Source organism: Phoxinus phoxinus (genome assembly GCF_949152265.1).
Source record: "Phoxinus phoxinus genome assembly, chromosome: 4".
NCBI classification, from domain to species: Eukaryota; Metazoa; Chordata; class Actinopteri; order Cypriniformes; family Leuciscidae; genus Phoxinus; species Phoxinus phoxinus.
In genome coordinates, this window is record NC_136879.1 from 31013799 (window position 1) to 31028791 (window position 14993).

The window sequence follows — 14993 nt, forward strand, 5'->3', positions numbered from 1 at the left end:
GAAGTGTCCTTTTCTCCCCCCCACCTCGATTTATTACCTCCGAGCCCGGAGCGCTGCTGTCCAACACTAATGCTCTTATAGCTTTTAATGCCATAACGAAGGGCCATGATTACTTTAGGGACCGAGGTGAAACGCCTACTCCCTCATGGGAGTGGAGAAGCAGGTTTTCTGCCTCCTGGGCCTATGATCACCCTGCCTAAAATAGCAGAAGGCCAGTGTGGGGATGAAGAGTGGACCCTTGATAAGCGGCATCCTCAGGGAGAAGGGAAAGAGGCGCGACTGCAAAAAAAAAAAAAAAACCTTTTCTGCCGTGCCAAGTGAAGGCATTCAATGGAAGACGCATACATGCACATCTTGTGCCAGCCCGCCGCCTCATAAAAAGCTGCATCATTAAATTTGTACAGGATGACAACTGGCCAGTGCCATAATTAATAGAGTCACAGGAATTATTTTTGTTATGAGATCATAGAGACCAAAAATGAGTTGTGTTTGTTTGTTTAAAACCTTGGAAACCGCATGGTTTCATACTTGTGTTACTGGTATTTTTGGAGTGGAATTTAACGACAGATTCCCCCATCACTTGGGTCTGATATCTGAAATGACAAGTGTAGTCTTGTTTGAGATGGTACAGTGAATTGAAATATGTCAAGGTATTGTTTGGCTTGAGTTTATACATACAAAGATTTAATCTCCAACCAATTGCAACAACAATACACTGGAAATAAAAAAAAGATGGTTTGTGTAACATGCTCAGATGCGAAAGCTCAATTTTTGTTTAAGGAATTGCACCGTTTTATTCTGTTATCCATTTAAAAAAAAACAAATGTCTGCATCTCAGAAACTTAAACTTAAAAAGTCTGTAACTAATGGTAACTATATAGCGTCCACACCAATAGATGATAATGTTCTGTTTCCTTCAGAAATCATTGTAATATGCTGCTCTAGAAACATTTATTATTATTATTATTATTATTAAATACAGTAATATTATTATACAGGACTTTTTTATATATATATATATATATATATATATAGGACAGCTTTTAGGTGAAATGGAAATCATTTGTAACACTATAATTTTTATTTTATTTTATAAATTTTTTTGTCAGTTACTCCAATGTCCAGAAGCATACAAATACAGCCTCAAACTTAAAATGAGGGACAAAAGGGAGAAAAAGAAATACAAAAAAAATCACTTCAGGCAGACCGGTAAATATACACAGTACAGTAGGTATTTAACATGGTGCCAAAGAGGTGTCCATACCTGCCAAAAGTATTTAGACTTTTGAAGTGTATCATAAGTGAGATTCTTGAGTGGTAGTAATGCAGATATATTTATGGCATCCACATTTTGAAAAAAGGCACCTGAGGGGATGACCACAGTAACAATATATATTTATTTGCCAGTTAACCAAAATTAAAAACATGTTTAGCATGAGAGTCAAACATCTCCACTCCGATTGACAACAGATACAATTCTAAAGAGAAACAAAATTGCAACTTGAGCTCTTGTAGAAAGTTCTGTATTTTTGGTCCAGAAAGGGATGATTTTATCACAGTACCAAAAGCCGTGAATTTTATAATTAAAACCGAGACCAGAAGAGTTTCTGTCAATTTTCTTCAGACGTAATGGTGTGAGATAGATCCTATTAATGAATTTATAATTAAGTTTGTGAACCCCCAATGAAGTAAACTTAAGATAAAAATTTTTTGCATACAGCAGACCAATCTGCATTATCAATTCCATGACCTAAATTATTTTCCAAAATTCTCTAAAGAGGAAGTACATGTGTCAGACAAAACATCATACAGTATTTAGCTGATATTACTTACCGATACTGTCACTTTTGATCAATTAAATGCATCCTTGCTTTAAGAAAAGTGTCTATTTCTTAATCTTACTGACTCCAAACGAATTGTGCTTAAAAAAAAAAAAATCTGAATAAAGCTGCTTTGAAACTATATTGATTGTGAAAAGCACTTTACAATTTTTTACAAGTTACATTTAAACATGTAACATACCTCTGACAGTCTACACATTGAACAGTTGTATATGGTTCTTTTATATATGATCCTATTTATCTTAATAAATCAGTAAGGCTTTGACGATATATTGGTCAACTATTAATTGTGATTATTTCAGTTTGCCATCAAGAATGATTCAAAAATCTCCGGTAATATTGTAGCGGTATGGTTATATGGAGCAAAATATTAGATTTGTTTTTATTTTTTGTGGTTTTTCTTGTTTACATTAACATTGTGTTTAGAGAACCTCCAGTTCTAATAGCAAACAAACAGCGAGCTGTAGATCATCCAGGAAAATTTAGCACAGGCCTGGTACTCTATCCTCAGAACAGTCCCAATATGACAGCAACGAGAGAGGGGCCGGACCTAAAGACCACTTTTCACAGATGCAGAAAGGAGCGATTGACAGAGAAGAAAAAAGCAAGAGGCTCCCAAAGAAAGGGATGGAAGAAAGGCAATTGAGTAATGGCCTTTGGCAAACTAGCGAAGCATATGCTAACCCCAGTGCAGGATTAAAGGAGGCCTTTGTTGTGTCCAGAGGCCTAGCCATCGATCTTCCTCTCCCTCCCTCCTCGCCTGAGACTCAGTGGACATCCCTCCAGAGAGACACAGGCCCTCTGTGAAGCAACAATGGGACTCCTCGCCATTTACACTGACAAACAAGGTTAGCAGAAGAGACTCTTCAAAGCGCGCCCAGTTGTTCCCCGCTTCTCCGGTGTCGTCTTGGATCAGTCTTGGTAACGGTTCTTGCAACTGTTCACCCTTTGTATTGATCTTGGACTTGTGGAGATGGAAGGACTTCTGCCGGGACAGATGTGTGCCAGTTTGGATGGAGTTAAACAGACGACTGAGGTCGATGTGAAGAGGATAAACTTTCTCTAAACACTCCTTTAGAAAACACTACAAGGAATACTGACAAGCCCATTCAAAGGTTTGGGGTCAGAATTTTTGTTTTTTGGGAGGGGAAAAAAATTATTACTTTAATTCAGCACCTTCTGTCATTATTAACTCTCCTTCATGTTATTCTACTTTTCTTTGACAAAAGAGACATTCCATCTCCCATTTTTGGTTGTGCCACAAAGTCAGAAAAGCACAATAAAAGCAGCCCTATAAATAATATATTTATCTATCTCTGAAAGATATACGGTTGATTGTTATAAGCGCATTGAAATTTAAGTCATTATTCACTCTCAAATAATGTGATTCATACACCTCAGATGCCATGTTTGATTTGAGATCTGCATAATGACGTGCTTGTGGCGTTTTCATTCAACAAATCTATCGTATGGCTTCAGAAGCACTTTTACGGAGCTACTATACCTTGTTCAACAGGTGTTTTGTCTAACACAGCTACATTTCTTCATTGATCCATTACTTTTCAGAAACAAAGCTGTGATGCTGATATCATGTAAATGGAACCTACTAACACCATCGCTGTCTCTCTTCAACATAAGTATGATAAGGAGACGTCCATCTCGTCTCGCTCATTAGCCTCAAGGGAAAGCTTATTCCATTGGAGGCTGCCAACAGGCACATGCTCTCTCAAAGAGCGCAAACACTCCCCCTCCAAACTAATCCAACAGGAGAAAAGGAGGGATAGGGCTGGAGGAGAGGGTGTTTAAGCAGTTTGTATCGTCCCTCCCCCAATCAACCTCCTTCCTCATGCCCTGATGTTGTTGATGGGCCCCTTGGCGGGCTGGCTGCCTTAACAGACGCACAGCGAGCCAGGCAGGAGGCGCATGGAACCTGTGTGCCGCCACTTTATCTGTCCATTCTGCCGCTTGAGGTGGCATATGGCATGTGGCGATTGGAGGGAGCTAAAGCCATGAAAATGGGGCTAATCACTTTAGTTTGAATGATGTGGGGATGTTGTATAGTGTCTTGAAGTGACCATTAGAATTTGATGTGTTGACGTAGTTGTTATCAGTAAGCCCTAAACCATTTAAAATGACTTAAAGGGATAGTTTACTTCAAAATGAAAATTCTGTTATCATTTACCGGTACCCACCCTCAAGTTGTTTCAAACCTGTATGAATTTCTTTCTTCTGCTGAACACAAAGGAAGATTTTTTGAAGAATGTCAGTAACCAAACAGTTAACTGGTCCCATTGACTTCCATAGTAGGAAAAAAGAAATACTATGGAAGTCAATGGGACCAGTTAACTGTTTGGTTCATAGAAATTCATTCAGGTTTGAAACAACTTGAGGGTGAGTATATGATGTCAGAATTTTCATTTTTAAGTGAACTATCCCTTTAAAGAAACTATTTTTACTGTTAATCATGAATAATATTTAATCGATCTGGCTACACCAGTTTATAATTATTATTATTCTTTTGTCTTTTAGATGTTCCCGTCATCCAGCAGCTCAGAAGAACCTTCAAATATTTCAAAGATTACCGACAGGTTAGAGGATACAGAAAATAATCCCCATTTATATCCTCATAAGAAAGAATCTGAGGTACCAAATGTTCTCTTTCTGCTTCTCTGTAGATGATCATCGAGCCCACAAGCCCAAAGCTTCTGCCAGACCCACTGAGAGAACCCTATTACCAGCCTCCATACACTCTAGTGCTGGAGCTCACCGATGTCCTCCTCCATCCAGAGTGGTCGGTAGGTGTCACAGCTCAAATAATGTAACCAAGAGAACATCTGCATTTGAGGATCAAGTAAGGACCAATGTACACTACTGTCACTTTTGATCTTTTGCACTACTGTCACTTTTGCACCTGAGCTCCAAACTTTCTACTTATCAAAGAATGAAATAAAATATATCATGGTTTCCACAAACATATTAAGCAGCAGAACAGTTTTCAACATTTATTATAAAAAAAGGTTTTCTTAAGCAGAAAATCAGAATATCAGAATGATTTCTGAATGAAATCGGATCATGTGACACCGAAGACTGGAGTAATGATGCTGAAAAAGCTTTACCATCACAGGAATAATTACACTTCAGAATATATTAAAATATATAATATTGCTGGAACTGACTATTTGTTTTCCAATCGATTCATCTATCGATTATTTTTCGATTAATTAGAAAAATCTATCTTTTTTTCACACTATCACATAAATACCTTTATCTTGTTCTATGTTTTAGATAATGATTATAAAATAATTGAAATGCTGCTTAAATAGTTATTAGAATGTCTACTGCCCATCTAAATGTGCTACTTTGAGCTGTGGGACATTGACTTTGCATTCTCAGATCTCGATTTAACATGAAATGATTCTTGAATCTAGATTGTTTCAGTCTGCTTGATGCAAGTTCATATCATTAGACTCTGAAAAAAGTTGCTCCTATTTGCAGGCCTATTGCTGTTCCAATCTAAACACAGCTGCGAACACTCTATTTTCTACATGCTCTCTCTCTACGTGCTGTGCTGTAAAGTGTGTATATTTGTGCACTCAGTTATCTGCAATAAAGTCTCTTATTTGATTTGATTAACGACCTTTTGTCACTTATCAGTTTATTTCCTTATCAATTCCTGTTAATCACACAAGGCCATCTGGAATGCTGTTTTGGGCGAACCACCTGTCGCCTCTCTTACCTGGCCAGCTGTGAGGGAAGGGCCACACACAGGTGACAGGTGGAGCATAGCCTACCTGTAATCGGACACATCTCAGCAGACTGTTACCGTGGCGCACGGCACAGTGATTTTAGTTGAACCTCAAGTGAAGCTTTGTCTTTGACTGTACTCTTCTTTTTGGCTTTGTTTGACATGTATACTCCGATATAGGAGTTCAGTGCCAGATAAAAGCACAATTAAAGTATCTGTTACTCTAAGTGATACAAAAGTAAGAATACTATCGAAGTAAAGAAGAATTAGTTGAGTTTGATGGTAAAATGCAACTTCAGTGACTAAAGGCATGTAATTGATGTAAAATGCTGCTTTCTGCTATGCCTTCTTTGTACTTTCTAATGATCGGAATAGTCATACTTCCAGTAAATTATTGAGAGACTTTCTAACTGCTTGTTCATTTATAAATGTATTCCAGATGGGCCGTCTAAAGATGTTTCAGTTCAAATAGCAATACTCGCGTATAGGCAAAACATGTCGTAAATGTTATGAGAAGACCAGCAGTTGGCTGCTTTAGCAGACTAGAAAATCTGTTACATATTTCCTTTTTTATTATTTTTTTCCCCCTCACTTTAGCAAGGAACTGATTGCATTAAAAAAAATGCAAGGAACTGGGTCGTTAAAAAAAAAAAGCTATTCAAAGCTGCATTTATTTGATCAAAAATACAATAAAACCGTTAATATTGTGAAATATTATTACAAATTAAAAAAAGTGTTTTCTATTTTAATATTCTATAAAATTGAATTTATTCCTGTGATGCAAATCTAAATGTTCAGTTTTTAACTCCAGTTTTCAGTATCACATGATCCTTCAGAAATCATTCTGATATGCTGATTTGCTTATCATCAATGCTGAACGGTTGTGCTGCTTAATATTTTTTGGAAACTGATGCTTTTTTTTTTTTTTTAAGGATTTTTTGATGAAACTATTTATTTGAAACGGAAGTCTTTTTGTAACATTATCACTTTTGGTCAGTTTAATGCAACCTTAGCTGGATAAAAGTATTCTTTTGTTTCAAAGAAACAAACTTTTGAATGATTGTGTATATTTGGATGGAAATTGTCTAGTTAAAAATAATTGTAATTAACTATAAAAAAAATTCACTCTTTTATGTTAAATTATTCTAAACCCCTATTGTTAGTCCTAATAAATATGTAAAAACATTGGACCTTTTTTTTTAGTTTTAATGTTTTTTGGATCTCCTCTGCCGCCTCTAGTTGGCCACAGGCTGGCGTTTTAAGAAGAGGCCTGGCATAGACTATCTGTTCCAGCAACTGGCCCCGCTCTACGAGATAGTCATCTTCACATCAGAGACCGGCATGGTGAGTCTCAGAGGTGGTGAGGACTATTTACCACAATAATGCCATTGCGATTGGCTTGTTATTTGTTTTTGCATACACCATTTCAGTTGAAAGGAAAAGTGTCTTGAACCATGCTTGGCATTGAACCCACTTACAATGGATGCTATTTTGGATACAGTGGCACACCTACGCGTTTGTTGATTCTACAAACACGTCGTCTTGTGCTCAAATAGAACGTTTCCTAAATTATGCCATTAGTGGGACCTTTATGCTAAGCTTCAGTCTGCAAGTGTTTGTGTGTGTCTGTTGTTTTGTTGGTGTGGCACACTTGTAAAGTCATGCAAATGAGCCTTGTTTTGATTAAACAGCCTTTTGCTGCTGGTGTTTTGTTTTATTCTAATGCATGCGAAAGTCAATTCAGCTTTTCAGCAGTGTAAAAAACAACAACATATGAAGCACTTGATGCTTCACAAATTTTAGAACAACTAGCATTTGTAATGTGCACTTTTTATGGGTAACTGATGATATTTAACTTCACTTAAAGACAATCTCTCACTGTAAAACATAAAACCGATTCCTGAATGCAACAATGTGTGTTTGTGTGTGGGCAGACGGCGTACCCCTTGATTGACAGTATAGATCCTCAAGGATTCGTGATGTACCGGCTCTTTCGGGATGCCACGCGCTACATGGAGGGCCACCATGTTAAGGTAAACTTCAGTCTGCTTGCCTATAGGTCTGCTTCTCAGTATCATGCTTTGTTGGTGACGTGCGCAAACTCTCTCAATATTTAGGACACTTCTCTGTTCTTGTAAACAGTGTCCGCCACTTACCGTAAAATCCAGCTGCCTTGTATTTCACCCCTACAAGTTGTTTGAGTCACATCAAAATCATCAGAGATAAGCCATATGTTGCAAAACAATGGGATATTTGTATCGCCTTTCAAAAGAAGCTGCTATTTTTGCAAGATGTTGTGTTTTCTTGTACAGATGTTAATGGTTTGATCTCTACAAAGACAACACGTCTTGGGGAAATCCATTCATAGTTTCCAAATATGTTTGCTTTCATGCTGCAATACAGATTTAGTGATACATTTGCTAATTTCCTCATTTGTCACAGCTCCTCGATCTGACCGTAATACAGTATGGTCTGCTCTTATTGCTCAAGATCCCTGCCCCATGGGCCCCCTCTCCTGAGTGACCCGGGCAACATTATGGCGCGATGCCCCCCGTGTCTCTGCTGCATGCCGTCCTTCTGTTCGCCCATTGATTTCCCCACTGCTATGTCCTTATTCTTTTTTTCTTTTCTCAACAGCCCAAGACAATAGCAGTTTCTTCCCCTCCTTCTCTCCTCCTCCTCCCTTCTCTCTTCTCAGGCCTCATTAACCTTCTCCCCCCTCCTTTTTCCTTCGTTAGGCCGTCCGCCGTTACCTAAACTCTCTCCTCATTAGGCTTATGAATGGTGCACATCTAACGCTTAAGATCAAATTTACAATTGCATTAGTGCACAAATTCAATCAGTTTTTAGCATCCATGGTTATATTAGTGTGACGTGTTGTTGGAGGGTATTATAGAATTATTTTATTCTTTATACACAAAAGTTTCAGGTCTTTAAAAAAAAAAGAATTTAATACTTTTATTCAGCGATGACGCATTAAATTGTTCGAAAGTTACAGTAAAGACATTTATAATGTAACAAAATAAATGCTGTTCTTTCAAACTTTCGATTTTACTTTTAAAACGAACTTTTAAACGGTAGTGTATAAAACATTCAAAATGTATTGATTTAACATATTGTTAAAATACTATTATTAATCTCAAGATTTTACGTTTCAACTCGTATAACATGTTTGGAATGTTCCATCTTTTCTAATTTTCATTTTCTAAAATGTTATTCAGTGGGGATGCCTTAAATTGTTCTAAAATGACGTTTATAATGTAACTAAATGAATGCTGTTCTTTCGAACTTTCTATTTATCAAAAAATAAAAATAAGCAGCACAACTGTTTTCAGCATTGATAATAAGAAGAAATGTTTCTTGTGCAGCAAATCAGCATATTTGATTAATTTCTGAAGGATCATGTGACACTGGAGACTGGAGTAATGATGCTGTAACTACATGTATTAAAATCATATATTAAAATATGTATAAATAGAAAACAAATATTTAAAATTTTGATCAAATGACTGCAGCCGTGGTGAGCATAAGAGACTTCTATTAAATCTTACCAACCTCAAACTTTTAAACGGTAGTGTATAAAACATTCGAGATGTATTAATTTAACTCTGTTTTCTTGATTACATATTGTTAAAATACTATTATTAATCTTAAGACTTTACATTTAAACATGTTTGGATTGAAACAAATTAGAGCAAACGTCTTTTCTAATTTTCATTTACTCTTTTATCTAAATAAAACAAATAAATAGATAATTCGCCATAGTTAATTTAAGTATCTCAATATAATAATGTGCAGTCATGAAAAATAGATGTTCATTGTGAGATTTGCTGAAGATTGCATTTAACAGTGTTTTTAAAGATTTATAAAAAAAAATTAAAAAGTGAACATTACATAACGGCAAAGTTACCCAGCCTTAATTGTTAATGTGCTGAATTGAAACAATTTTCTATTCTTACAGTCACGCTACTTGGTAGCTGCTTAGTGCTCGTACAGAAGTAGACATGAGTGAGTGCATGCGTATTTGTGCAATAGGTCTTCACTCCGGTCACATTTCACCACTGCCTGTCTGGCCTTGTCCACCAGACCTCCATCAGCACTCTCTCTCCATCCACCTTCTGCCAACACACGTTTATTTCACTCTGCTTCACCCTCCTCTCCTCTCCTCTCTCTCCCCTCCCTCACTTCCCATCTGGCCCTCAGAAGCGGGTGGGGGGAGGACAAAACAAATGCAGTCGAATGAGTTTCCTTCTGAAGAATTAAGAAGGAAAAACTTTAAAAGTTGCAGATGAACAAGAATGAATGACTAAAACAGTTAGTTACAAAAATGTGAAATGAGAATAAAACTGGTGACATGACAATAATGACACTGAAAGCAAATTCTACAGCGCCATGATGCATTTTGGGCCAGCATGAACTTGATCGCTTTGAGTGATGCATGAAGGAAGAGTTCCTTGGTATTTATATGAAACTCAAGAATGTGTTCAGTTTCCCAGGATAGCCTTTCTGTAGGGCAGACTGAATTGCGCAATATCATGGAATGTGGCAAATTATGGATGAATAAATAAAAAAGTAGGGCTGTAAACAAATTGCGATATGGACTAGTGTGTGTCATACGACTGCTATTTAATTATGAAATCTGTATGCTGTCTGAATGAGTGGCGCAGTTTCATCAACAACATGTACCGTATTTTCCGGACTATAAGCACACAAAATCGAGTATGCATACATGCACACAAATACATGTGAAAAACAATTCAGTTCTAGCATAGTTGCCACTAGTGTGGCCGAAACTACATACTTCACCTTTAATGAAATGAAGACTAAACAAACTCGTTGCCCTGAGCTGGAGGAGAAAGCTTGGCTTGGCATTTATAATAAAAATTGTTTATATAAACACCACTAATTTAGGTTATGTACTACTATTTTACATTATTTCTGAATGTAATAAAATGCGACTTCTCTGTTCTTTTTTACAACGCGATTTTGTGTTTTATGAATTTAGTTAATTTGACATGCTTTTCGATTAATACAATTTAAAGGTACACTATGTAACTTTTGGTTTACAAAAACACAACTGCATGCATTTTGCGGAAGAACATTGTTTTGGTTGTGCTTCAGCTCTGTGACTGTGCGGATGAATATGGTTATCCTACTGCTCATAAAACATGCACTACTAGACTTAAAAGATATAACCAGTTTAGATGGAAAGGATCTCAAGCTGACTAGCTGAAGACGTTACTGTAGCAATACCCTCGATTCTCACTATCTCTAAAAAACGAGTGTTGATTCTCGATTTTTTACGAGTTCTGTGACTTGCTTTCTCATTTACCAGAAAACTCTATTCTGCATTTTTTTTTCTTAAAACGGGTGATTTCTCGGAGGTTCGAGATTTAGCATCTTACACGATACATGCGTCAAAGTATCCGGAGCGCATGTATGCCATTTCCCACAAAAAACAAATCCGCCCGGTCAAAAATATAAAGTTAATAGACTTACACAATCAGGGTCAGACAAAAACACATTTTGGAAGGATTGATAATGTATTGACACGTTATTTAAATATGGTTAATTTCGAACAAAAAAAAAGTTAAAATGGAAGAAACTGAATTTATGAAAAAATATAACTGATTTGATTGGGCCCTACCTTTCTGTGAACTGTTTCATACAGATATGACACCAGTAGATGCTGCCCCCCTCCCCCAGCCGAGGTCCTCAGCACAGATGGGGGGGCGAGCTGGGCTTTGATTGGCAGGTGCATAGCGTGGCACGTGCGTATAGTCAGCGGCACGCTTCCTCCGGCTCGTGCTCCAATGTTTTACCTGGGGAATTGAAGAGGCTGTTTGACTCGGCAACATGACACTCTTATGCCCAGCTGCGTTACACAGCTCTGCTCACACACCCACACTGAAGATCAAATACACACTAGCTTCATAAAACATACTAATTATCGTTCAGTTTCACATTTTGAATGCGATTTGGGCGCCATTAAGCTAGCCTGTTGCTATAATCCATAAAAATCTCATTATTTATACATGCACGCTCATACACTCAATAACAAATACACTGAAACACACACTCGCACTCCCGGTGGGGTTTGGGCGTGTCTCATAGGGAAAGCAGATGCGGGTAATTTATTGTAAATGCTACGGAGTGTGCCGCCGTCAAGAGGGCTTTCCTTTCGGGGCCCCTCCATCTCTCTCGCGCACGCAACTTTTTCAGTCTCTCTGGGGGATGCTGATGACCTCGTGATAGAGAGAGTGCAGCGTCCCTGTCCATCTGCTCTGTAGGACCACCACTGAGACAGCTGGCCCGGATAGAGTGTGTGTGCGTGTGTGAGCGAGAGAGCGAGCACTGGGGGCAATGGGCTGGTGTTAAGTCTTTGCACCCCTCCACAAATGCATAGGTGTAAATATGGTTCACATCAGTGTCACACAAACGTTCGGGGGTGTGAGAGGTCACATTTAACCTCAATTTGTATGTATAGCTGTGATAAGTAGACTCACACTGGACCTATTTTTCTAGATGTCAGGCCTCTTGAAGCAATAAGCGGCAAGAGGTCAAGAGTTACAGTGATTTTACCATTGGTAAGGGGTGTTTTTGGGAATTTAAGTTACAGTACCACACAGCCTCGTGTTTTCTTTTTAAACGTTAACAACAGCAATTTGATTAAAGAATGCAATGTTCAGCATATATAGAGATGGATAAAAAATATAAAATTGTACAAATTTTAAATAGGCAAATGCTTAAGAGTCTATGATTGGGTCATTATTGCAGTGATTATGTTTCTAGCATGTTATATTTTGGCAACAGTTCTTCTAACCCTAAAGCACCTTTTCACACTGAGAGCATTTAAACGGCGCAAACAATAGATCCCTATGGAGCTATTCACTCTGGGCGCGATCAAAGCGAGATTTTCCTTTTCTCAACCAGTGTCGATTTTTCTTTCTCGTCGCCCCGCGTAAATGAGCTGTCCAATTAGATTTGAGCTTACCCAAGCTCCTGCTGCTGTAGTACCAAACTTTTTTTATCTTATTGTACTGTTGTATGTTGTGCAGCGGATGAGGTTAAAGCCAAATGGGAAACCTACGTGATAGATACATGTGGAAAAATGTATTCTCGGTCAGCGTCATCCATCGCGTTCAGTGTGAAAGCTCAGTTCATTGGCGATTTTGCTTAGCTTTATCGAGTCACGCTCTGTGTGAAAGGTCCTTGATTGATGGAGTGTGTAGTTTTTTTTTCTTTCTTTTTTTCTTAAACTACGTAGGAAGACACATCATGGCCCTATTCCAGGATGACAATGTCAAGATTCATCAGGCTCAAATAGTGAAAGAATGGTTGGGAGGGAGCATGAAGAATCATTTTCATACATGAATTGGCACCTGAGTCCAGACCATAAATTCACCTCTTGATGGAAATGTTATTTCCATCAAGAAGTGCATCAGTTTTTGGTCAAGATCTTGTATTGACAATGCAAGAGTCAAGCACTCTGTAAGGTCTACTCAAGCACATCCCAAAGAAATTAAAGATAATGATATTCACTAATGACTCTGTTTGTCTTGCAGGACGTGTCTTGTTTGAACAGAGATACCTCCAAAGTCATTGTGGTGGACTGTAAGCGAGAGGCCTTCGGTCTACAGCCTTTCAACGGGTTGGCGCTGTGCAAGTGGGACGGCAACTCAGAGGATCGCACGCTCTATGACTTGGCTGCCTTCCTTAAAAGTGAGCATGGATGTGTGAGGCAAATAGATGTTGTCAGGTTATATTGTATTGTTAATTTGTACAACTCAATTGACCTTGTATATTGTGTGTAGCTATTGCCATCAGCGGAGTGGATGATGTGCGTTCAGTATTAGAGAACTACGCTCTTGAGGAAGACCCCATTGAAGCTTTCAAAAGAAGGCAAGCACAGCTTGCACAGGTACTTATCACATTTTCTTTTTCCTTGTCAGATGTCATATTTAGTGGTGTTTGCTAATATTGCATGAATATTTTTGCACATACAGGAAGAAGAGCAGAGACTTTCAGAGCTTGCGCAACAGAAGAAACAGGGAATTTCATTAGGTACCATCGCAGGTCGTTTCTGGTCTCGTAAGCAGCAGTGAGGACTCGTCCTGCTCACACCCACCTTAAACGGTCCCACCTCGAGTGTGACCCGCCATTGAGATGAAGGTCATAGTCAGACAGGTGGACGGTGTATGTGGGCGGGAGGGGAGAATGGGAGCAGAAGGGCATGTGTGGAAAGAACATCCAATCGGCTACACTGCAGGGATGCTACCTTGTTACAGGGCTTTGGATAGGAGCGAGCGACTCCAAAAGACGTTTCATTCCTGTGGAAGATAGCACTTCCTGGACAGCAGACACAGATATGGTGCCCTCATTTATGATCTCACTGATTAGAAATTGTTTCAGGGTTGTTGGACTTGTTCTTGTCCATTTCTATGGCTCTCTCATCTCTGCAAGAGCAAAGAACTGCATATCACCACATGAACTGAAGAACTGATCTTGTTTCCATCATGTAGGCCCCATTTCAAACCCATAACTGATGCAGTAGGCAATAGCCTGATATTAGACTCCCATACGTTCTGATCATCACACGGCACATGAAGCAAAACCTTGGATTTGTGTTCATGCTGCCAGCAAGGCTGTCTTTGTCATGGTGATTGTTGCAGTGTGTTGAGGAGAACCTCTCAAATAAATCGAGCTCAATCTGGTGCTATTTCAGAAATGGCTCATCATGTCTAAGTATGTGCTTTGTATTCCTTATGTTGTGAAACACCCAGAATATCTCCAATAAACAAACCATAACAATGTGTGTGTGATGTGTGATGTCATTGTATTTTATTTTCAATGCTGAAAGGTCTGATCCAGAGCAAATCTGCTTTCATCCCCTTTAATTGTGTTGCTTTAAATGACAAACTTGTACTGTAGTTTATCATAAATCATAATTTGTTATATTTATTCATGGCAGGTAGTTAAATGTGGTCCTGAAGTAAACAAATAATGTAATGTAAACAAAAATAAACACATTTTATGGTTTTATTTATTATTACTGTCCTTTTTTTATTATTAAAAGTGCACTCTTTTAGGCCTGTTATGTTTGTAAATAAAAAATAACACAATTGCAGAGACATTAATGTGAATTGTTGATATAATTGAGTGGCTGCAGTATTCATTTCAGGAAAAAAAATGTTGAGATGGCCATTTTCAAATACTGTTCTGTGCAAAGATCTTTGATACAAAAAAAAATTGTGATATTTCAAATTGCTTTAAAAATATAATCCGACTTAAAATAATTAGATGGTTGAATGTAACTAATGGATTTGTTGCACTTATTACAAAATCATACCCCACTGTAGGCCTATGTAAACAAAAAAGTCGTTTTATTTGTGACCTTGTGTCCTTTT

At 38.0% G+C, this 14993-nt stretch overlaps 1 protein-coding gene across 1 annotated transcript in view; it reads left to right on the top strand.

Moving 5' to 3' along the window:
• The window catches only part of timm50 (translocase of inner mitochondrial membrane 50 homolog), a 31663-nt gene extending 17036 nt beyond the window's left edge, over positions 1 to 14627 (top strand). Inside the window, exons 5-11 of the mRNA XM_079610878.1 lie at positions 4371 to 4429; positions 4517 to 4636; positions 6826 to 6930; positions 7521 to 7619; positions 13152 to 13308; positions 13401 to 13507; positions 13593 to 14627. Coding sequence (XP_079467004.1) covers positions 4371 to 4429; positions 4517 to 4636; positions 6826 to 6930; positions 7521 to 7619; positions 13152 to 13308; positions 13401 to 13507; positions 13593 to 13691 — 746 coding nt within the window. The 3' untranslated portion in view covers positions 13692 to 14627. The remainder of the gene's footprint in view (positions 1 to 4370; positions 4430 to 4516; positions 4637 to 6825; positions 6931 to 7520; positions 7620 to 13151; positions 13309 to 13400; positions 13508 to 13592) is intronic.
• The last annotated feature ends 366 nt before the right edge of the window (positions 14628 to 14993 follow it).